This window comes from Cricetulus griseus, chromosome 5, assembly GCF_003668045.3.
Source record: "Cricetulus griseus strain 17A/GY chromosome 5, alternate assembly CriGri-PICRH-1.0, whole genome shotgun sequence".
In the NCBI taxonomy this organism is placed as follows: Eukaryota; Metazoa; Chordata; class Mammalia; order Rodentia; family Cricetidae; genus Cricetulus; species Cricetulus griseus.
In genome coordinates, this window is record NC_048598.1 from 107387847 (window position 1) to 107413080 (window position 25234).

Genomic DNA, 25234 nt, shown 5'->3' on the forward strand with positions numbered 1-25234 from the left:
TGACTTTCATATTCCTTTAAGAAACAGAATAAAGGCCGGAGTACCCTGGACCTATTGTATTTTTCAGGTCTTTTAATTCAAAATAGTCAATACGTTATAGCAACATTTCTTTTTTGGGGGGGAGAGGGAAGTAACTCCTTTAAGGCTAAAAGCCTTGGATGTAGCAGAATGCTTAAACGAATGGAAAACTGTCAAACTAGCATTTGCTAAGTGTTCCCGAGTGCCTATCTTACTATTATCTTATTTAATCCCGAGTTCCCTGACTTGCTGCTCTTGTTGGCTTAGAAAAGTTCAGGGTCCTAAGGCCAAGAGACTCAACCAATGATGACCGCTGAACTGGGGGCTTCTAGCCAGGTCCTCTTCCTTGCTGTTTCCCACTGAGAATGAGCTCCTAGGGTGGGCAGGATCTGAGAGCTACTAGGGTAGGACCACTCACAGCCCTCTTCTTTTGACAGCCGCTGACCCTCCACTTCCCATTCACTACCATGATCCACCAGGTGAGGTAGGAAGAGTGGTCACTAAGTAATTACACGCACAGACCCGTACGGCCTCAATGACAGAGGAGTGACAAGGCAAAGCTCGCTCAACCTCTCCCTGCTCAACACTCCTGCGGCTGCGCGCACAGCCCGCGCAGCCCTGACTTAAGATGGCGAAAGCTGCCTCAGCCGCCCCCAGGTCTTCATCATGGAGGCGATCCGGCCCGCCTCCCTGGGCGCCACAGTCACGTGACCCGCACAATGGCTGACAGCTCACTTAAGGCTTCCCAGCAACGCCAAGCTAAAGTCATGACCGCCGCCGCCGGCTCGGCTGGCCGTGTCGCGGTGCCCTTGCTGTTGTGCACACTGCTAGCGTCCAGCGGCGCCTACGTGCTCGACGACTCCAACGGGCTGGGCCGGGAGTTCGACGGCATCGGCGCAGTCAGCGGCGGCGGGGTGAGCGCGGGCTGGCGGGAGGGAGGCGAGGATGCTCCGGAGCGCGGGGGACGCCGGGGTGGGCGTTGAGCGGGACTGCCCCGTCCCACAAGCCCCCGCGGCGTTGCCGGGCGAGCCGACGCCGCTTCCCGCTCGCCCCTTAAAACACACGGAAGGAAGCCCGGCGGGCGGTTAGAATTGAACTTAGCAGCCGGAGGTCTCGAGGAGGGGACAGGTGTCTGCAGTGGAGATGCGACCGCTCTGCGCGAGGATGCCCTCCTCGTTCTGGGTCGCCCGCCTGGGCTGCCCTTGCCGCGCTGCAAGGGGTCGCCTCGGGAGAAGCTAGAGAGGGAACGCGAAGCCTCCGAGGGATGCTCTAGTAGCTTTTTTTTTTTTTTTTTTTTTTTTTTTTTTTTTTTTTTTTTTTTTTTTTTTTTTTTACCTTCCCCTGGGGAGTGGGGCCATGAGTCAGAAGACATAGGCCATAGGCCAGTATTGCAGCAGGGTATGGGTTCCCTTCTTGAGCAGTGAATAGTACATCTCTCCTCCCCACGCGACTGTTGCCTCATAGACTCCCTCAGGGTGATGTAAAGTCTGAAGCTATCTGGCATGTGTTTTAAAGAGGACTACCTTCGTCCACCAAACAGAAACTGCCTGGAGACTATGCAGTGTGTGAGGGATAGGGGATGCTGGCTCTCTTAGGGTGCCTAAGAGTCACTAGATGGTTAAAACTTAAGTTCTGTTTCCCCTTCCCATTCTGACTTTGCCATAAAACACCAGCTAGTTCTCAAAGGAAGAGATCTCGAGAAAGATTTCTTTTTGATTCGAAGATCTCAGGAGTGGGAAGTGGTTTTGTTTTTAAAGTGAAACTAAAGAGTAACTTTAGATCTGTAGAAAAGTTAGGAGCACAGTATAATGTTTGTGTGTGTGTACTAATCTCTATTCTCATTAGTGTTTGTTTTTTGATTTAAATTTAAAATAGCAAGTATTTCATATAAAGCCTCAATCTCTCCTATTGATATCTTTGTGATATTAGATCTTATTGCATAGGCTTTAAAAACATTGAAATATCTAGTTTTATTTATTTAGCTCAATTTAAGATTAATAATTTCATAGCCTTGTGTGATGGAGTATGCCTTTGATCCCAGCACTCAGGAGGTAGAGGCAGAGGCAGACGCAGAAACAGATGGATCTCTGTGTTTTTGAAGTCAAACAGGTGTACATAGCCAGTTCCCAGGCCAACCAATGCTACATTAGCAAACTCTGTCTTTAAAAACAATCACTTGATAATCTAGAACAGGAAATTCATTTTTATTTTTAACAATTTATTTTAAGTGTGTGTGTCTGCTGGCATCATATGTACGTGTGAGTTCAGGTGCCCATAAAGGCCAAAAGTAGATCTTTGTGAGTTGCCATCTCTCCAGCCCCCAGAGCAGGTAATTCTTATCTAATAAAATACTCAATTATTAATGTCTCTATACTGTGTTACTCGATATAGGAGAGCTATCAGTCATGAATGAAGATGGTTGAACATCTGGTTGCATGCCAGTTTAAACTCTGTGTGTATGTGTGTGTGTGTTTAACTCTTGTACCACAGCAGTTTGTAGCAGCATTTGGGTTGCTCTCATTTCACCCACATGTTTTTAGGGAAAGCATTTTGGTGCAGTAGTTGAAGTGTGACCTTGACAGGTCGTTGGGGTCATTCTGGTAAGGACATTCTCCTCATGGTTTTGGCAAGTTATTTCATTTACCTTTGCTTCAGTTTCTTTTCTGAGGGAACAAAGATAACTGCCTGGCAGCAGCATTGTGAGGTCCCAGTGTGATTAGTCAATTGTGATAATATTTTAGGGATTTGGGAGGAGGAAGTTGTTTTAAGGTCTTGTGATGCCCAAGGCTACTCCCTGGTATTGCAAATAGCTTCAGACCTCATTTAGTAATTTGAAATTTCAGTGTTTAATGATGTGTTTCAACATTTAGGTCTATTGCATTTGCCTAATGTTTGCACTGAGTGTGACTATTGCATTGTTTTTCTAAACCTGGTACTTACTATGTTTTAAGAGGAGTTATGCATGGGCATCAAAAGAACTCCCAGGCAACAAACTATGCATTTCTGATTGCATAATGCAAAATAGAAAGAATTACTTATGACGGTCATGTGGGCATATGTAATGACAGCATATGTTGGCATGCAGACAGTGTTCATTTAATGAATGCTTTTCTTTTTGACATTTGAGCCTCTGCTAGCTGTAAGGTTGTTTAGAACAATGTTATTTTTTTTTTTAAAGTGTGTGTGTGTGTGTGTGTGTGTGTGTGTGTGTGTGTGTGTAGACTGCCATTTATCTGGGGCTTACAATGTGCTTGGGCTCATGCTGTGCTTTTAATAGGCATCTTGATGTTATGACACCTGAATAAGTACCCTGCTTTATTACTTGCTCATGGTCTCATGGCTTGTGAGAAAATCATGCTCCGTTCAGTTCAGTGCCTCCTACAGCTGTTCCTTGTGCCCATGCAGCAAAACCATAGGAGATACTAAATAACTGGTTTTTGAATAACAAGGGGTAAGGACAAGAACTTGAGGAAGACATGGCCTATCAAGGAACTTAAAGGTGAGAACAGCATCAGGGATGAGGATGTAATGGAGACATGGATCTGGTACCAATGTTGCCCAAAGAAGTATTGGGTTGATGGGGAGTGGCAGAGGCATCTTTGCCTGAAGAAATGAACTGTGAGATGATGGCTAAATATTGAATTGGAGTTGACTAGAAAATGAAGATGCAGTATACATTCCAGGCAGGCAGGAAACAAAAGACCTTTGATATGTCTGGATTAAACGTGTGAGAGTGATAGGCAAACTGGCAGAACTAGATCCAGGATACTAAAGGATTTAAAACTAAGCAGTTGGAATTTTATTTTGACAGCTATTAGAGAACAGGAAACCTTAGCAGAATAATGACAGGGTTACACTTTTGTTTGGAGAATATCGACCTGGTAACTGGTGTGGAGAGTAGAATGCAGGGAAGTGAGTGGCGAGCCCCTAAGCTGTTTTCCTTTCTAGTGAGGGGGGCTAGGTTAAGCCAATGGGGTTGAAGAGTAGGAGATGGATGTTGTTATGGTGGAAACTTCACCCCAGCCCCTGGCATCCATATACCCAAAGAATCTGGGATGTTTTGGTGGAAGTTCTACTCAAGCCTCCCTTCCCTATCTCCCTCCAAATCCTGCAGCATCTCAGAAAGCCCTACAAATGATGGCCCCTCCCCCAGAGATGTTCAAGACCACTCCCATGGGGTATTTAAACTGCCTCCCAGAAAATAGACTCATGGTTTTCCAGTCTCTCCTGTCTCTTCTCTAGGGGGCTAGAAGGCTGTCCAGGAGAATGATATCCATTAAACTTGGGCTTTTTCTAATTCAGTTTGATTTGGTCTGATTTGGATTGTTGCATCTGTGGAGAGGCTTATCCGGGTGTAGAAACTTGTCAGATGTGAGAGCACTGAGGACCTCTTGGTGACTGAGGATGACTTTGTTGAAAAGGTGACCACAGGTTTATGGCTTAGATGGATGCTGCATTTTAGGAAAGTAGACAATATAGAAGGAACAGATTTGGTAAGAGTGCTGTTTGGTTTAGATCAGTTGTGCTCCATGTCATGGTTTGTGACTCAGAGAGACAGGGTAGGAAGATTCTGAGTCTGAGCACCAACCAGAATGTCATATATGAGATCACATAGAGTGGATTGAGCCCTGTAAAGAGCCAAGTGTCTTGCCCTTGTCATATTATTAGCAAATTGCTGTGAATTACCATTTTATGCTGAAAAAACCTACCCCTGTTTTCCTTGCTTATGTAACCAGGCAAAGGCTGTTCCATAGTTCTTGTATTTTTGAAGGAGAGAATCCAGGTTGACATACAATTTAAGCAAAAGACTACTTTCTCTCTCTCTCTCTCTCTCTCTCTCTCTCTCTCTCTCTCTCTCTCTCTCTCATATTTTTGGTTTTGTTTGTTGAGACAGGGATTCTCTATGTAGCTCTGACTGTCCGGGAACTCACTTTACATTAGATTGGCCTCAAACTCAGAGATTTACCTGCCTCTGTTTCTGAGTGCTGGGATTAAAGGCATGTGCCACCGCTTCCTGGCTGGTCCCCTAGATTTTAATGAGGTAGAAAGAAGCTAGCCTCAGCTTCAGTGATGCCTGTAATCACAAAGGGGGCATTCTGACCATCAGGAGATACAGTTACCTGAGACAAAGCTTCAGGTCCTTGGTTCTCTCATGTCTTTATTGCTGCCTAACTAGAGACACAACCATGAAGACACAGCTCTAATTTTCCCTGATTACGTCAATTCTAATGCCTTATCTACTCATTGATAGAACCTCTCAAAGTATGGGTTTTTGGTTAGCTATTGGTTTTATTTCTTTTTTCATGTTGTCATCAGTTAGGGTCTAGGTCTGACTACATTTAGTTAGCACCTGTACTTTCTACTTACGTTTTTCCGTTCTTTCTGTTATCAGTCTTGTATATGGTTTTGTTCATACAGTCATCCCTTGGGGATCATTGTGTAGCAGATGGAATTAATAAAGATGAGGGGAGTACTGTTTCTTCTCATCATTACTCTTATATGGCTGTAAGATAGTAATGGGTAAAATTGTCGGAGATTCATCTCTTTTATCCTTGCCCTAGATTTTTTTTTATTTATTTACATTCCAAGAGCATTTTCCCCTCCCTCATCTCCTCCTCTCCCAGTCCCTCCTCCTGCTTCCCCTCTGCCCTGCCCCCATCCAGCCCTTCTCCATTTCTATTCAGAAAGGCTTAGGCCTCCCATGGATATCAACAAAACATGGCATATCAAGTTGAGTAAAACATCTCACCTAAGGCAGTCCAGTGTGAGGAATAGGATCCTACAAGCCCTAGTCCCAGATATTGATAAGTGGTGTAAGATAGAATATTTCAGTTCCAAGATAAAATTGAAGTCATGTTTTAGTTATTTTTTCTTGTTGCTATGACATAATTCCCCCAAATGAATTCAAGGGAGCAAGGATTTATTTTGGCTCCCAGCTTGTTCATTGGGTTTGGTTCATTATGATCATGAAGGAGGAAGAGGCAGCACCCATCGCATCTGCAGCTAGACATCGAGAGAGTTGATGGTTTGTGCTCAGCTAACTTGCTTCTCTTTAGACAGGTTGAGGTCTCAGTCCCTGAAATGGTTCTCTTCACATTGAGGGCAGGACTTCCCACCTTAGTTAACTTCTTCACAGACATGCTCCAAAGTTTGATTCTAGATCCTGCCAGGTTGACAGTGTTAGCCATCACAATGTTTAATAGCCTTTATAAACTTGTCTCTCAGTCAGCTTTTATGTCAGCATAAGAAAACCTGTTAGTTCTTAGAAAAACAATAGGCTTGTGCACCACTGACGGGGCACAGACCAAACAGCACAGCGTGACGACTCCACAGCTCTGCTTGCCCAAGAAGTGGTCAAATAAGAACATGCCAGGGGGTATGTGTGAATACTATAGACAAGTATCGATGATTATATTTGCTTTATTCATATTTTTGAAAACTTTTTTTCCCCAGGCAACCTCTCGGCTTCTAGTAAATTACCCAGAGCCCTTTCGTTCTGAAATTCTGGATTATCTCTTTAAGGTAAGAAAAACTAAATATCTTCTGGGCCTCTGATGCTTTGAAAGTATATGGTGAATTTCAGCCATAGAGTTTGTCAGCTTTCCGATAGGTTTGGTAAACAATGGCAGAATACATTTGGGATAAGCTGCTTTTTTGAGGCTTTTCCCTTCTCACCTGTCCAGCCACAGGCCTCTAGGGGTGATTGTATGGAGGTTTTACACGATGGAGCACAGCGATAATACTGTTATTTCTTCCCACAGCCAAACTTTGGTGCCTCTTTGCATATTTTAAAAGTGGAAATAGGCGGTGATGGGCAAACAACAGGTACGAGGATTTGGGAAATAGGATTTCCCTCAACATTTTAACCTATACTTAGACATACAGGACGCCGTGAGGAGGGTCCACTCGCCTGCGATTGAACGGTCTGCAGCAGACTGGACTTTACTTCTCTCACACTTTCAGGCATTATTCGTGCGTGCGTGTGTGGCTTTGTGCATGTGGAGATTAGAGGATGGCTTGAGGTAGTCAGTTCTTTCCTTCCACTGGGAATCTCACTGAAGTCCTCGGGCTGGGTGACATGCACCTATATCTGCTGAGCCATCTTGATGATCTGGCTTTTCTCTTTTTAGTTCTTTAAAAAAATTTGTAAAATGTAAAATTTTCAAAATAGTATTGAGACTCTAAATTGTTCATTTAGTTGAAGATTATTAGAGAAACAGATCCAGTATTCTAAAAATCATGCACCCTTGGAATTTTATGGAAAATTTATAAGAAAAATTTAATTATGTATAGAATATTAAGATGCCACTAACTTTAAAAATATATTGTAAAATGCAATCTGTATTTTAGAGACACATAGCTTTCTTTCTTTCCTTTTAAAACAAACATACATTAAATAATTATATGTTCAACTATCATAGCCAAATTTAAAGTAATTCTGTTTAGTATTTAACTTGATACTTATAGGCCAGGTCCATTAATATTAACTTGAGAGTATCTTCTATATGTCTGTCTTCCTGCTAGCGATTTCAAAGTAATTTTTTTCTTTTTTGTTTTTAGTTTTTTATTTTTTATATATTTGAATTACAAAGACAATCCCAGTTCCCTTCTCCCTCCCTTTCTCCCCTACCACCCCCCCAAAGTAATTTTTAAGAAATATGATTTATTTCAATTTTATATGTATGAGTGTTTTGTTTGTATGGATATATGTAAACCGTATGCCTGCCTGGTACCTGAAGAAGAGGGTGTTGGACTCCCTGGGACTGGTGTTTCAGATGGTTGTAAGCCTTCATATGCGTGCTAGGAGCCAAGCCCATGTTCTCTGGAAGAACATCTTTTACTGCTGAGGCATCTCTAGCTTCTGGAAGTAATTTTCTTTTTTCAGGACAGGTGGAAGTAATTTTTTAACAGGTAATCTGAGTAGGTACTCTTATTGGAGTTTTAGGACAAAGGCCTTGGCTTCCAGTGTGACAAACTAGGTTTAACCACTTATCAGGGGCATGGCAGTGGTGAAGGACAGGAAGGGCACTCTTACTGTCTAGACCACACTGAATGATCAGAAAAAGGTCTAGAGACCCATGACTTGTTATTGAGGGGCTGAGAAGGACTTTGAGGCCTTATTGCAAAGAGGAAGGAAGGCTTTCTTCTGTGGTATGGCTAGCTCAAGTGTTTCATAGTTGGCAGAGTAGATAACCTTGGTCAGGCTGTGGTCTGATTGTTCATTATCTCAAGGCTGGTTCTGTAAAGGGCCTGAGAATTCACCCTCCCCTGAGAACCCAGTTTGATTTCCCTCCTAACCGTCTGTGGGAGGCTCACTGTTGTTTTGGGAGGGTTTCTTTTAGTCTGTTGTGATAAAGATGTTTGTGGATCAGAACTATTGTTCTTAGAATCCAAGATAACTGCAGAACAGGATAATTTAGGAGAACTCAGAAGGAACAAAGCTAACGAGGCAAAAATGAAGTCAGAGAGGGAGAAGATTACAGTGAGGTGGGTCAGCGGCTGGGCGCTCCTTCAGTATTCCTGTGCCACTTATGTGTAAAGGTGAAAATCAAAGCTGGACTGAAACTCCTGAACAGAAGCTTTTGTCCAGAAGTGTCTTGTTAAAACCTTTAGACAGGTGCTAATGCTGATTTGGTGTATTTGCTGAAGCTAAATTCGAGGTAAAGACACACGACTGCCTTCTCATTTGACCTTAAAGAAGAACAGGCCAGAAATGTCCTTCTTATAAGGCCCCATTTAGCAATGACTTGTGTTTGCCATGCATGAGAGCATGTAGGACTTGGATGTCAGGGACCTACCTCTGGCCTCTGTGTAATGAAAATTATAAAATGATACACTTTGCAGAGCCACCATCTTATATAATTCTTATCTGCATAACATCTGAATCAGAACTAGAGTACAAGAAAAGTACCACATTAAAAAATGTTTTAGTGTATGTGTGTGTGTGTGCATATGAGACTATATGAGTGTGTGTGTATGAGTGTGAGTGTGTGAGACTGTATGAGTGTGTGTGTGAGAGAGAGAGAGAGAGAGAGAGAGAGAGAGAGAGAGAGAGAGAGAGAGAGAGAGAGAGAGAGAGGAGAGAGGAGAGAGGAGAGAGAGAGAAAGTTAAATGGCTCTAGACAGCACTACCCCTGGGTCATTTCTTCCTTTTGCTCTCCCTATCCAGATGGCACTGAGCCCTCCCACATGCATTATGAACTGGATGAGAATTATTTCCGAGGCTATGAGTGGTGGTTAATGAAGGAAGCCAAGAAGAGGAACCCTGATATTATACTCATGGGTAAGGATGTACTGCTTATAGGCCCTGTTTCCTTTAACTTTTATATTTGGAATCATTCATGCCTGTGACGTCATCTTTGTTAATACTGAAATACTAATGCTTTTGATATTACCTCCATACTACCACCTATGAATCAGAAATGGCCTTCATTGTCACTGTTTATGATGTTATGATGTTGTATCTTTATGTCTTATAGTTAATTCTTTTTTTTTTGTTTGTTTTGTTTTCGAGACAGCGTTTCCCTGTGGCTTTGGAGGCTGTCCTGGAACTAGCTCTTGTAGACCAGGCTGGTCTCGAACTCAGTGATTCACCTGCCTTTGCCTCCAGAGTGCTGGGATTAAAGGTGTGCACCACCACCGCCCGGCTAGTTAATTCTTTTATATGTATTATTTGATTCTTTTATATGTCTATATTTGATTGATTGATTTTTGAGACATACTTTGTGAGCTAGGGTAGCCTAGAACTTGCTATGTAGCCTAGACTGTGTAAGCAAGTTGGGGAGGATTTTTTTTTTTTTTTTTTTTTTGCTTACACTCCTGGATCACTGTTCATCTTGGAAGGAAGCCAGGACAGGAACTCAAACAGGGCAGGAACCTGGAGACAGGAACTGATGCAGAGGCTGTGGAGGGATGCTGCTTTCTGGTTTGCTCAGCACATCTTGCTCAGCCTTCTTTCATGTAGAACCCAGGACCACCAGCCCAGGGATGGCACCACCCACAATGGCCTGGGCTCGCCCCCAATCAATCACTAATTAAGAACATGTCCTGCCCATGCTGAGCTTAAGTGTTAGCAGTAGACTTACTGGAGAGTTGCTCAAGATGGACTATCTTCATTTCATAATTTTGTTGCAGCATGAAGTACTTTAATCAGCCAGAGTGTAGGGTTTTTATGAATTTCCCTTTTTGAAGCAGACTTACATTCAGACTGAGGTGACTAAAATTATGATCTATTTTAAATACCTAATTTCAGGTTTCTAAAATTAGTTCCCATATTAAAGGAAAGAATATTATTTTCCTAATTAAAATACCAATAAAGACCAATTGAAAGACCATTCGTCCAAATGGACTTTTATGATAGATTCCAGAAGTGTTTGGAACAGTAAAAGCATCTTTCACTGAGTGTGTGCTCCCTACTGTACTGTTTTCATTTCAGACCTCATTTAAGTATAGGCATTGGGCTATTAATCCACATCTCAGAAAAGACTGGCATGGTGGACCTTTACTCTATTTAGCATTTTGTTTTTTTTAATGTTCTATTTTTTCAATGTAGTGAAATTAGTGTAGAATTGTACCGTGTTGATTCTTATTTTTGTTTAGCAGTGAACTGGATTGGTAATATATTTAATTGGAAATGAGCTGCTGAGCTTATTTGAAAATACTATAGTGATGTAGGGGTTATAGCCAGCACCTTTCTGTTCTCTTTTCTAACTTCACATTGAAAGAGTTACTGGAAGGGTGTGTACTCACTCAGTGAAGTGCCCTTCACACAGCAGCATTTTCCTCTTGAGTCACCAACGTTCATACATTTATGTAATGACCAGTTTAGGTTTGCTCATCTTGATTGCCTCACCTATGGATAATTTAACCCTAATTTGTAAGGAGACATTCTTGTGAGTGAGAATTTTATGTTATGCTTATTTTACTAGGGCAGTTTGGGAATAAGCCTTTCAGGACTGTTTGATTTGACCTCAGAGAACAGGGATGTGATACTGAACATCCCCAAGGGGAGTAGAGATGTTAAAATGCTAAGCATTTCTTTCTGTTTGAAAATGCTGTGAGAGAGGTATTAGTTGTAATTTCATTTTCTTGTTTTTGTTTTTGTTTTTTGGTTTCTCTCAAGACAGGGTTTCTCTGTGTAACAGCCCTAGCTCTCCTGGAACTAGCTTTGTAGACCAGGCTGGCCTCAAATTCACAAGAGTTATGCCCATGTCTGCTTTCCCAGTGCTGGGATTAAAGGCATGCACCACCACTGCTCGGCTTATTTCATTTTCTTGAAAGAACATTTGGAAGTATAGGACATGGCTGTAAGGGTCCGTAAAAAATCTTAGTTTCCATTGGGTAGAAAGACTGTCCATTTGGGTGTGGTAGAATCTCACCTTTCAGCCAGCTCTACAGTGACCTTTGCCTAGTCCACTGGGTTTCTCACGTGTTTTAGTAGAGCCAGACTCATTTCATATATTCCACTTTTGCCTGTCTTCTCCCTGCAGGGTTGCCGTGGTCATTCCCTGGATGGCTGGGCAAAGGTTTCAGTTGGCCTTATGTAAATCTTCAGCTGACTGCCTACTATATTGTAAGATGGATTTTGGGCGCCAAGCACTATCATGACCTGGACATTGATTATATTGGGGTTAGTAACATATTGGAAGTATGACTTATTTTTGGTTGTATATTTTAAAAATCTTAGAAGGTAATTTGATTTGTATTTTTCCCATTAAAAGGATTTACAACTATACTTTATGTGTAGAAATACAATTTACGTATTGCATTGCACTATGGTTTGATATAGTTTTTATTTTTTAAATATTATTTATGTGTATGGGTGTTTTGCTTGTATGTATGTATGTGTACCATGTGCATGCAGTAAACTCATAGGCCAGAAGAGGGCAGCATGTCCCCTGGAACTGGGAATTACAGGTGGTTGTGAGCCTCATTGCAGGTGCTGGGAATTGAACCAAGGTCCTCTGGAAGAGCAGCCAGTACTCTTAACTGTGGAAACATTTCTCTAGCCCCTTGATAGAATTTGAAGAAGAAAGGGAAATATTTCAGGTTACAAAACTCAGATTTTAAGAATCACTTTTCTAAATGGCTCAATGGGAAAAATGTGTTCAGGGACTAGTTTTGTTTAATTCCTAGTCAGTGGGATTAAAAGGAAGCCCTAATTTTCATCATTACCTCAAAAAGAATAAGGCATGTTGGACTTTTTAGGGAATGTATAAATGGTTCTTGTTATTTCAATAAACAGAAAGTTGAACTCACATTAACTGCTGTAAGAAAAATCAAATCAAACAAAAGTATGATGGAGTTGAAACTAAAAAGAAAAAGTTTGGTTTTGTGTCCTTTTTTGTAAGTATGAGCTCTTTTGCCTGCACTGTGTCCTTCCTCTCCTCCTCGTACTTGACTCTGTGGTGCTTTGTTAATTAACCCTTTGTGTCACTAGACTGATTTGTTCTTTTGTTGCCTAATAGCACTACAAGTGAACCACAGGTACCCCAATTATTGTTATTCTCCACCAGTTCAAACTATTCTTGCCTCTGAACTGCACTGAATATTTTCCTCTCTTCCAAATTTTTTCACATTAAAACTTTTTTAATTGGAAAGTTTTTTTAATTTTAATTTTGAGATTATAATGTAATTACGTTTCTCCCGTTCATTTCTTTCCTCAGACCCCTCCCCATTCTCCTTCAAATCCATGACCTCTTTTATTCTCGAATTGTTATTGTATACATATATGTGTATGTGTATCCCTACATATATATTCCGAAATACAACCATAGAACGTTGTCAGTGCATGTATACTTGTACGTGTGTCTTCAGGACTGACCATTTGGCAGTGGACAACCAGTTGATGTGCAGTTCTCTGGGGGAACTTCACCCCCTCCCAGCCTTCTTCAGGTGCCTGTAATCCTTCGTGTGGTGTTGAGGCCCCATGGTCTTTTCCCATTCACTTTGGGATGTGCATCGGTGTCATCCTTGTTCAGTTCACATTTAGGCAGTCATGTTGATGAGATTTGATGGGAGTTGTTTCTGCATTGCTAGGAGGTACAATCTCATACAAACTCCCTTATCTCTGCTTTTTACAATCTTACTGCCTCCTCAACTGGAATGTTTTCTGAGCCCTAAATGGGCGAGGGAGTGTTTTGTAGATGTATCCATTAAGGCTGGACTCCACAACTCCACAGCAATTTGATTGGCTGTGACTAGTAACATTTTTATCTCATTCCAATTCAAATTCTCCTTCAAAGCTTTTATCTAGTTCTTAAACAAGGATGTGGTTCCTTTACACTTTAAAAGTTATTCTCATTCTGGTGAGTGTACCCTAAATCAGGGATTATCTGAATTTTTTTTATAAAGAGCTATTGTATAAATATTAAGTTGGCATTAGTAGGTCATAGGCAATATTAAGACACATAGCCATTTTCAGTATAAACATTTCAAACAGAAAGCTGGTTGTCACTCTTGAAAATGTAGGTGATGGGCAAGGGTTTGCAGGCTGCTGAGAATCTGCTTCCTTCTGTCTGAACTGTTTTTAATGTGTTAAAAAAAAAAGTATAAAACATGCTGAGTTTGTGTGTTAGAGGCTGGCAAACCTAAAACTGTACCCTCACACAACCATAGTGGGTCTCCATAAACATTGGCATTCTAATCCAGCACTGATAAAAACCGATACTGTTTTCATGCATTTACAATTTAAATTATTAGCCAGCACTTCCTGGTTCTACTGCGTGGCGTAACTGTGGCTGTCATGTTGCTGCAACATCAAGATTAATGAGCTCTTGTCAGTGAGAGACGGATACTACTGCAGAACCATGGTGGTCTTCCTGTAGGATGATTTAGGCATGAGGAGGAGCCCTGGCCACAGGAGGGAGGAGTCAAGAGTGTACTTGCTTTTACTCTGCTTTTCCAAATTATAACTGACAATTTGTACCTGGGAATTTTTTTTTAATGTTGGTATATTTAACCCATTAGTGTGATTAGATGCTTGCTGATATGGTACTCGTTCACAAACTATTTCCAGTGAGTGATGCTGTTGTCTCATTTTAGTCTCTAATGATCACGTGCTGTGGTGAGGCACTTCTTTAATAACAAGTTCTCTATCAACCCAGCCTCCAGGCTCATATCTATCATGGTTTTCTTGACTACAAGACTGAAGTCTCAGAAGGTCCCTTTCATGATTCTGATCTTGAGAGAGTGGAGTGTTTCCTTTTCTTTCCTGATTAAAGAGCCTGTGCTTATGTTCTCACTGATCCTTACATTTCTCTGAATGAACAAATTCCTTCTATATAGTACCATGGTGAATAATATGCTTCTTATTCTGTTTATATATCAGAATTATTCCAGTGATTCTCATACCTATTAGTTCTCCAATGCCTAATGTAGTCTTTATACACATTACGGTTCTATTTTTTTTTTTTTTTACCTGAATGCATACTTTGTTGTTGGAAATCTCTGGAATAAATGATGTATTTTGAAAAATTATTTTCTGTATATGAAAAAATTATATTATACATTATTGCCTGTATGTATGTATGTATATATGTATGTGCATCACATGTATGCCTGCTGTCCATGCTCTATGTTGGCCAGATCTCTGAGAACTGTGATTAGAGACTGTGGTGAGCCACCACAAGGGCTGGGAATGACCCTGGTTCTCCAAGTGCTCTTAACATTGCACAAGCTCTCCAGCTCCATAAATTACTTCGAAAAAGATTCTGTATTTTAAGTTTTTTTTATAAACTTTTAATTTTTAAAAATTATCTTGCTTTATATGTGTATTTATAAATTTTATTACAGCCATTTTCAAAAAATAGGAAAATAGCTTTCAGGCACAATGAAAGATGATATGAGAAGTGAGACACATTAAGGATCCTGTTCATTTTTAGATATTTAAAAACTTTCGATTTTGGATTTTTGTTTTGCAGATTTGGAATGAAAGGCCATTTGATGCCAACTATATAAAGGTCTGTAAAACTTGAATCTCTTTTTTCTAATACTTCTATACACAGAAATTTGGAGGACAGTTAGATTAGAAACATTACTTTTTTGACAGCATAATTAATTTGCTAGATGTGGTATAAAATGCAATTCTTAATGTCTATACTCTTGATATTGAAGAACATGCTTGCAATTCTTCATAGGCCCTGAGTGGCATATATCTGAAGAGTGGTGTTGAATGTTCTTTTATGGAGCAGGGTTGTGGCTTACAGTGGAATTCATGCTTATGTGAAGTCCTTCCGCACCAAAAGAAAATCAAAACAAAGTGAAATTAGCTAGGTGTAGTGGTGCACACCTTTAATCCCAGTACTTGGAAGGCAAAGGTACGTTTTATAGCAAGAGAACAAAGGGAATCATACATCAAGGCATTTGTCATAGCCTTGGTGGACACATTAAACAGGCAGTTATAGGGAAGCAGACAGATCAGCTGTAGGCCTCATGTGCTCTAAGCCCCTTGGCTGCTAGAAACTAGGGTTTTGTTAAGCAATGCAGCTCAAAAAATGCTCCATTAGGCATGGGATCTTAGGTCCAGTGCAGAGGTGGATAAGGAATAGTGATTTGGGGTTCGGGGCTAAAGATAGCCCATGAATTATAATTAGACCCTGAACCTGGCGTGCTCCATCCTCTCCCCATCACTGAAGTTCTGATCAGGCTACTGCTCTTTTTAGGAGATCTTGTTCATAGAGGTGTGGGAGCAGATCGGGTATGGGAGATGGCACAGTGGGTTTACTGGAAAACTGAAGCATGAGGTTGTTAATGGGAGGTCCTGAGTCAGAAAGACACAGGAATGGACGATGGAGTTAGTACATGCCTAGCATGGTGATGATAGTGTTTATGTCATTTTTAGGAACATTAGAATTAACATTTGGTTTCCATTTCCTTGAAGTTAGTAATTTAATTGTTGCTCTAAGATTCACTGTCAGTGTTTTGAAGCCAGAGTTCACTTGTTTTTCTTCTGGCCTTGGGTTTTCCTACACTACATGTCTCGGGATATAGAAGCATTTACTTTGCATTTTCCATTTTTTTACAGCAGGAGAATTTACGGATTCTGTGATCTGTTGTCCTATTGTAGAGTAAGTCCTGACAAATGAGTATAGGGAGGTACTCAGTTCACATGATCTTCACAGATACATCGTCCTTATTGTGTGGTGAGGTGCCTTCCAGAGAGAAGGGGATTTGTTTTTAAGAGTGAAATATATATAATACAAGTTATTTATGTACTCTGCAAGGCATATCACTTATTTTAAGATTATTTTACTATGTAGTTATATCTATGGTTGACTCTGGTTTCACGGTAGTTTGTGATCATGGTGTCTGAACAGTACCTTCTAGGATCTGAGAGTGCTAGACTTGTGGATGTGTAAGGCGCTGGGCCTTTCAGACCATCTTTGCTTCTTTACCTGTCAATAGGTAAATAGATGTAGTTTTTGGAAGGGAAGGACTTCCCAATAAAGATAGCATTTGAGATATGATCAAACTCTGTACAGGGCACTGTAATCATACTGACAAGACAGAAGCTGATTTGTAAGTCACAGCTTACAGACTATATGTGTTTAAAAATGTTTTCATTTCTATTGCATATAAAATATACACATGATTCCTAATGATTGTTTGGGAGTAAGTTGGTAAAGACTAGATGTTTTGACAGTGATAAATGAATGCAAAATTGGCTAAGTTTTTTTCTTTTCTGTAAGACTAAGAAAAAATCTTGAGCAATGATAGGTTAAGAGATTCTCCATCCTACTGTCCTTTTGGGATCATATGAGAGTCCTTGAAAGATGGATTCATCTTACCACTCCCGCTCTCATTGCATCTAACCTAGCACAGTATATAAGAACGTAAGTTTTAAAACACCATCTGTTGTAAAGTACACCATAGATTTAATTAGAAGAGAATTTATTATTTGCTTCTTTAAAAGAAATTAGATGAAAAATAAGAGTTGGTGAAAATTTTCATTTTTCCTTACATTAATTGGTAGCTATCATTGCTTGGTATGTCAGATACATTCCAGGGCTGATTGTATCAGTTTACTAAGAAACACCTTTGGTCTAGAATCTGATCCTTCTATTGCTGGATAAATTGGTGTCCTTTCCTCTGCCCCTGTTTTCCACATAGACAATTATACATTTTGGTGTTCTGGTGAGTGTTTGTTTTCCTGATAAAGTATTGTGTCTTCCTTTTTGTTTGCAGGCAAATGGTCCTGCAAGTAGATCTTATTTCCTATCCTGTCTACTAGCATGAGAGACAGGAAAGCAAAAATGGGACAGTTCCTACTTATGGTAGGAACTTATGGTAGATATGGTATATAAAAATGTAAGAACTATGATGTTTTTCAATAGTAATAGAATTTTTAAAGATACTGAGAAATAGTTAAAATAAGACAACAGAGTATTTTACCACACAGTGCAATAATGTCTCAATTTTAGCATTATGTCTATATAGGAAATTTGAGGAAGAAAGCATACAAAAAGGAAAAATAGCATTGTTTCTATGTTATACTGTTTGATGTGTTTTATGTACACCTATCCTCTCCAACTCCATAATTCCTATTGTTTAACTGAATTTTAAACTCAGGAGGAAAATACCTCCAGGGTATTATCCCAGAAACTCACTCCTGTTGAGAAGCAGTGCTGAATGCAGAATTTTCAAAAGATACTCTGGCTTTTTGGTCATGTTCCAGCAACTAAAAGCTCATTAACCCTTGCTGTGTTCTATTTATGTTTCCAAAGGAATTAAGGAAAATGCTGGATTATCAAGGTCTCCAGCAAGTGAAAATCATAGCAAGCGATAATCTCTGGGAGCCTATTTCTTCTTCCATGCTGTTTGACCGTGATCTCTGGAAGGCCGTTGATGTCATAGGGTAAGGTGCAATTTACTTTGAAAACCAACAGCTTGTGGTTTCTTTATCTGGGTGTTGAGTACGCCTTTCTTCTTGCCTTCTCTGCCCCTGTGATTACATTTTCTGGTAGTATTTACTCAATAAGACACTGATCACTCACAGTTCATTCCTTTCTTTTTTGAGATGTGTATTTAAAATGTATCAGTGACATTTTAAATAAATGAGTTAATCGTTAGATTAATAAAACAGGGCTTTATTTAGATTAAAAAGCAGGTATTTAGTCTTAGAAGTTAACAAGGCAATGTCATTCACTTAGTTTCTAGCTCAGGTTTCCTGTGACTCAGTGTTCATGCACAAACATTTTTGTAAGTGGTTTGGTATGTGCACTAACTGTCTTTTTTTTTTTTTTTGTATCCTTAGTAGTTTAGTATTTTGACTCTCTGAGACTTTTGACTCTATTTGTTAATCCATTTCTGCCTTACAGCTCTTTGGGTCCTAACTGAATTGGACTCAGCAGTTTGATTTTTAAAAAGTAAATGTATGTTCTATTTAACATGATGGTAGATAGCATTTAAAACTAGAGGCTGCATATGTGTGAAATTTGATTTTTAACCTGTTGTGACACAGCTTGATCTCTGCATATACTTTGTTTCTAAAAGAAGACTTTTGGATTTTATTATTTTTTTATCTTTCATTTTCAGTGCTGGGGACCAAACCCAGGGCCTCATACATGCTAAGGCAAGTGCTCTACCATTGAGCTATACCTGCATGCAAGCATTTTCATTGTTTATCAAAGTAGGCAGAGTAATACATATGCATGTTCTATCACTCAGCCTCAGAAAGAAAACAGCCATGGCCATTTTCCACTCCTGTGTCTGCCTTTTCCCATCCTGTTCCCATCTTCTCCCTGTTTTGGAGCAAACTTCAGATATTGTGTTGTATTTCTTCCCTACAGATTTTATCATGTCTCTCTAAAGATATAGATTCTTTCCCTTTGGCCATAAATAATACCATTGCTATGCCTAAGCATGTAATTGTTTCTTGTTATTATCAAATATAGATTATTCTAATTTCATAGTTTTTTTTTACTGGATCTGGAATTATTTAATATTCATCTATAGGTTGGTAATTAAGTCTCTCCCTATTGATTTGTAATTCAGACCATTTAACTTGCTTGTTTTCTCCTTGTAGCTTACTTAAGTGACTGGGTTGATTGTCCGCAAAGTTTTCTTGGTCTTTATTTTAGCAGTTGCATCCTTGGTCTTTAAATTAACACATGTCTATCCTGTTTTTCTGGGAAATTGAGAGTAAATTAGATGTGGGCTTTTTTTTTTCCTTTGAGAGAAAATGTAATTGTACATTTATATTTAAACATTTACTTAGTAAAAATGGATAATTTTGCCTTTCATTAGAACTTACATGAACAACTCAGATCTGAGGGAAGCAAGATTGTGTTCTTCTTGAATGTGTTTGGCTAGGAAGGCTATTAGAAATGAAGGATAGGTTCGATTTCATATCATGAAGAAGTTTGGTGTTTCATTACTCTTTCTTCATATTGGCATTTTAGTGTAATTAGTTTTCCTCTGAGCCATAGCTTTATTTCATAGTTTCTTTTGCTCTCATTAGTTTAATGCTTTAGTGATTGTGTTCATATAATGGTAAATGCATTGTTTAAAATTACCTTTCTCATGAAATACTTTCTGACTCAGGATATATTTTCTAATAGTCTACAGATTGGGTTCAGTATATAAACTCACTGGTATGGTTTAAATGCTCTGTATACTAATTACACTGTCCACGTCATCTGTGTGGAGTACAGTGCCAACTTTTTCAATCTTACACAGTTTTGCTTGCCCAAGTTGGTGTTGCATTACTTGGCACATAGATAATGAATGTTTTATCTTTGTGCTTTGTAGCTAGTGTTGATAGAAAATGTCATTCTGTGATTCATCCTATAGATGAATTCTTCTTTGTATGAGAGAGGGGGAGGGAGAGGGAGAGGGGGAGGGGGAGGGGGGAGGGAGAGGGAGAGGGAGAGGGAGAGGGAGAGGGAGAGGGGGAGAAACCCTGCTTTCAGTTTTGGCTACTTTAGTTTTTTTTACTTTCAAGGTCATTTCATTTTAGATACATTTCTTGCATTGGATTAAATTTTGATTTCTAATACTGCACTGGAAAATTTTTTTTCATATTTCTTTTTTTAAATGTGTATGTGTGTTTATATGCCAAGTGTAAGCAGGTACCCATGGAGGCCAGAAGACCATCTTGAGTCCTCTGGAGCTGGAGTTATAGGGCTTTGTGAGTTGTCTGCTGTGGGTGTTTAGGAACTAGATTTGTAGCGTCTTGAAGAGAACAACAAGCTCCATTAACCACGGAACTACCTCTCCAGCCCACATTTACAGTTTTTGATGTAACTGATGTTAGCCTTGTCTTTGCCATGTTACAGATGTTTTGATTATTAAATGATCTGTGCTATGGTTCTTTTAATGCCAACTCTGCTGCTGCAGTGTTTGTTTTCTTGGTTTCCATAAGGAGGTGTCTTTTTACACAGCAAGACTTGTTTTTGTTTCTGTGTCACAGCTCGATACTGGTTGGTTCAGGTGGAATCATTTTATCCCCTAGGAAACATTTGGCAATGTCTGGGAATTTTTGTAGCTATCTCAGCAAGATCTTTATCTGTTGTTAGCATCTTATATGTGGTTTGGGTGGATGCCAGAAGTGTATACAAACATTCTTGGCTACACAGGTCAGCACTCCCATCTCTAAAATTAACCAGCCCACAGTTTTGGTTGTGCTGAAATTGAGGAACTGCTCTCTGCTCCTATACTGTTCCCTGTTTTTTGTTTTGTTTTGTTGTTTGTTGTTTCAAACAGAGGTGATGAGGATGAAACAGCCACTGGGATTGGTATTTCCCATGCTAGGTGAGCTAATGAATTACCATGGAATGAGCATCCATATGAACCTATCACCCAGAAACTTGTAAAACACTCAGGCATGTTGGAAGGCTTTCTTGTAACTGTTAACCTGACCTCTAACACCAAAGGATAATTGTGCCTGTTTAAAAGTTTCACTAAGATGGCATTTTATAGAGGAGAGTGGCATTCCCCTGTGCTGAACACTTAGAAATTTATCAAGCAGGGAAATAACTAAAGCAGTTTTCATCTTTTTAACATAGAAGCTTTACCAGCAAAACAACAATAACAACAACAAAAAACAACCCCCCCCAAAAAAAATCATGGAAAATGATGTTCTGTCTTTAATATTTGTAAGTCAGTCACACATACATGTCATCAGTCAACAAGGGAAACATATTTCTCTTTAATGTCTTCTCTGAACTTTGTATGAACTTTGAACTGCTAACCTTTTGGATTACTTCTATACTTTTATTTGTCATAACTTATTAGATGATGCACATACCTTTAATCCCAATTTTCAGAAGGCAGAAGCAGGCAGAGCTCAAGATTATGACATTTTGTATAATTGCATTGTTGACCACATAGGATGTTGACAATCAGTTGTTCACTACAAATTCCAGATAAGAAGGAAAGGCTTTTATTGTGGTTCTCTTTTCTTCTTGTTTTCTCTGGCCCAGGCTGATCACAGATAATCCTTGTGACTTCTGCCTTAGAGATGTGATTGCAGGCTGGAGTCATTGCACCTGCCTGCTTACGAGCTTTAGTCTATACTGAAGATACTCTGTCACCATCATCATGATGACTGTCTGTACTATAGAACAACCTAGAACACTTACCTGGCTGAGCAATTTCATGACTGTTTTTGTATATGTGTATGTGAACGACGTTTAAATACTTTCTCAGTGGTCATTTGTATTGTTTCTGGGTTTTGGTCTTCTTCACACAAGAGTTGCTGATACACTATTATCTGTGGGGCTTTGGTGGATTGGATTGTTTTCAGTGCCAATCCAATTGGTTTCATTGGAGTAAATGCCAAGATTTCTGTCTCTAAAGGACAGGAATTGGGAGAAGTTGCTTCACCTTGCTTGGTCTCCTCCTGGCTGTTTTCCTCCTGTTCAGAGCAACCCAGCTTCCCCTGGGAAGTCTGAATCTTTCTTTACCTTGTTCTCACTTGCAGTGGTCCAGGTAGTGGCCTCTTAAGCCTTTATCTGTCAACTTCCTTCCACCCATTTATGGTTTCCAGAATATTGTCGTTTCCTTCTGTGTGTGGTTGAGATTTCTGCCTGTCAATTTACTTGCTGTCATGTGTAGAGTGCCTGCAATGGAAAAGAGGGAAGTGGATGCCTCCTTTCCCTCTCTCACCTGTCTTCTGGAAGCCGCTTGAGTGACTTAAAATAGCAGACCTTGGCGAAGACCCGTATTTCAGTCCACTCATCTCATTTATAGAAGCGGTGCCTTCTGACTTCTCCTCACTGGTGCCCTTGTCTTCTAGAGCTCATTATCCTGGAACCCATACAGTGTGGAACGCAAGGATGACAGGGAAGAAGCTTTGGTCGTCAGAAGATTTCAGCACTGTCAACAATGATGATGGTGCAGGCTGCTGGGGGCGCATATTGAATCAGAATTATATCAATGGCAATATGACCTCGTAAGTTATTTACAATCTTTTGGGGGGGCTTTTATTATAATGAATTTTAGAAAATATAGTAAGTAAAAAAGTCTAATGGACCACTGTAATTTTATGTCCCAGATTCAATGGTTGCAAGCATATGCTTTATTGACTTAATCTACATATGCCTAATATTTGTTTAATCTATACCTTCTTTTCTATATTTGAGATGAGTCTAGATTAAGTAAAGTTGGGTTTATCGGGTCCAGTTTGCTCAAGCAGTGCAATGATTTTTGATAACTTACATATATTTTAAAGTACTTTATCTCATGATCTCATACCATCATATTTTAGTATTATCTCAAAAACACAAGGATATTTCTCACATGATTATATCATTTTTATGAATATGAGCATATGAGCATATAAAACATTTCTAATTCTTAGTCTTTATTCATATTTTTAAAATATCATTGTAACTTTTGTTTATTTATTTAAAAGAAATAAAGCATAAGTCCTTGCATTCTATTTAGCGATTTTGGCTCCTCTCTCTTTTAATGTAGAATTGTTACCCTTCCCCCTTTTCAAAGCAAAAAAAACAAAAAAAAACAAAACAAAAAAAACCCCCAAAAAACAGGGAAAGTAACCTTTAGTTGCTACCCACTTCCACTGTGAGTGGCCGCCTCCTTATGGGATCTTGTGTCTTTATCTAACTCTTCAAAAGCTGAGTTTGTAAAGAACAACACAGTCCCTTTTATTCTTAAAGGGAACACTTCCTAAATGATTTGATGACAGCTTAGGAATAATTAGATACGATAATCGTAAGTCTGATAAAAGCAAGCCACTACACATTCATTTGTGGTGGCTCATGTGGCATTAGGATAGTGCATATTCATTGCAGACAATGGAGAAAATGAAGATGAGTGCCGAGGGGGACAGAGCTGCCTATAATGTTGCCATCTTGAAATAATGGTCCTTAAAACATTCTCCTATTTTTATAAGCTTTTCAATAATAAATTGACACCTCGATAGATGGTCTGTTGAATGAACTGCTTCTCACTTAACTCGGTATTATGACTTTTTTTTCTCATGTTAAGTATATTTTTTTACTTCATCTCTTTTCTTCCCATGGTTTTTGTTTGTTTTGTTTTTATGACAGGGTCTTCCTATGTTGCTCAGGCTGGCCTTGAACTCTCTATACTCTGGCTCGGCCTCCTGAGTGCTGACAAATTATAGGCATACACCACCACATCCAGACACTTACAATACCTCCCTATATCTGTCACATAATAGACGCATTTCCTGGTTTCTAGGCAGCTTCTCAGACTTCCATGGTCCCGGAACTTGTACATCTATTCAGTACTCAGGGCAATTCTGTTGATGTCCAACATTGGGAAACTCCAGTGTACAAAATAGAGGATGCCAGCCATGTGTGACACAGACCATGGGAATGTCCATTGATAATATGTGTTTCAAATTAGCATTATTGTCTTTACTTTATATTGAAGTAATGAAAAGGCTTAGATTTTCTAAGAGTGCCAGAGTAGCTTTGTGTCTCAGGAGATCATTTGGTCAGGGAAGTGAAATTCTCTGGGTGGGTACTGTTTGTATTTCAGCTGTAAGGAACCCAGCCAGGTAAAAAAACTTGTGTTTTGTGCTTGAATTTTTATGAGAGGTGTAGATTCACAGTTCTGCTCCTGGAGCTTAGTATATGCTGTAAATTATTAGTATCTTGTCATCTGAAAGAAAGGGCCCCAAACAGGCCAGCAAGCTGCTTCAGTTAGTACCTCAGCAGAAGCAGAAAAATAGAGGCTACAGTTGTGTCAATACATTTAATCTTCCAGCGACCTGGAGATTCAGGTGCAGTTTTTATCCTTAGTTCACCGGTGAGGAAACAGTGGTTAACAGAAGTTAGGTTATGGAGTCCTGATTTGAACCCATACAGTCTGACTAAGAGTTCTTGCTCATGGAAATTATATTGTGAAGTCAGGGTATTTGGAAGGCTGTCAATGAGAGAGCAGTTACAGATAAGCTTTTGCTTATACTGGTTTCCCATTTTTAACATGTCAAGCATAATTCATCTTTTGACTTTTCCACTGTTAAGCAGAATTCTTTTGTGTGTGTGTGTGTGTTGCACAACAATATATATTTGTGTGTGTTGTACAAGAATATAAATATGTGCGTGCATGTGTGTGTTGTAAAAGAATATATATGTGTGCATTTGTGTATGTGTGTGTGTTACTTTTAATTCTCTGATGCACCATAAAATGCTTAGATAAATGCTCAATTGGATTTTTTAAAGATGAGAGTAAACTGAGGCAACGTAAATATTGTTTGAAGTACTTTAAAGTTTATGTTCATTTACATAAAATTATGAAAGAGGTTTTTACTCCGTCTTTTAGATATTTATGTTTTTATTACATAGTATTTTGGTGTTTCTTCTTCAACCTAATGTTTTAGCACAATTGCTTGGAATTTGGTGGCTAGTTACTATGAAGACTTGCCTTATGGGCGAAGTGGATTGATGACAGCCCAGGAGCCATGGAGTGGGCATTATGTAGTAGAAGCTCCTATCTGGATATCAGGTATGGATGTCTAGATTTTCTCTTTCTCCCCAGATTCTTTTTAAGAGGCAAACCAGAAAGCAGCAGAGGAGGTTATGCAAACCATCCATGCTTTAAGTGTGTGACTGTTTCAAGGGAGATGTGCCAGTGTTTATAATATTATTTTGGGTAAGCTGACTGCTTTCTGGATTTCATACTTGATTATTCTAATACTAGGCCCTTAAAAGGGGGGAGGAAAGAGGGAATAGAGAGCAGCATAGGGAAATGGGATGTCCGGTGATGGAGACGGAGATAATCT

General features: G+C 39.5%; 1 protein-coding gene across 2 annotated transcripts in view; it reads left to right on the plus strand.

Moving 5' to 3' along the window:
* Positions 1 to 708: 708 nt before the first annotated feature.
* Galc (galactosylceramidase) overlaps positions 709 to 25234 on the plus strand; it is a 42208-nt gene continuing 17682 nt past the window's right edge. Inside the window, exons 1-9 of one of the 2 annotated variants that reach the window (XM_027419589.2) lie at positions 709 to 932; positions 6472 to 6540; positions 6780 to 6843; positions 9188 to 9301; positions 11508 to 11647; positions 14940 to 14978; positions 17742 to 17872; positions 22256 to 22411; positions 24833 to 24957. In XM_027419589.2, the coding sequence (XP_027275390.1) occupies positions 738 to 932; positions 6472 to 6540; positions 6780 to 6843; positions 9188 to 9301; positions 11508 to 11647; positions 14940 to 14978; positions 17742 to 17872; positions 22256 to 22411; positions 24833 to 24957 (1033 nt within the window). In that variant the 5' untranslated portion in view covers positions 709 to 737. Of the gene's footprint in view, positions 933 to 1387; positions 2348 to 6471; positions 6541 to 6779; positions 6844 to 9187; positions 9302 to 11507; positions 11648 to 14939; positions 14979 to 17741; positions 17873 to 22255; positions 22412 to 24832; positions 24958 to 25234 lie in introns of those variants that run through there. The other variant, XM_027419591.2, reaches the window with a different exon arrangement.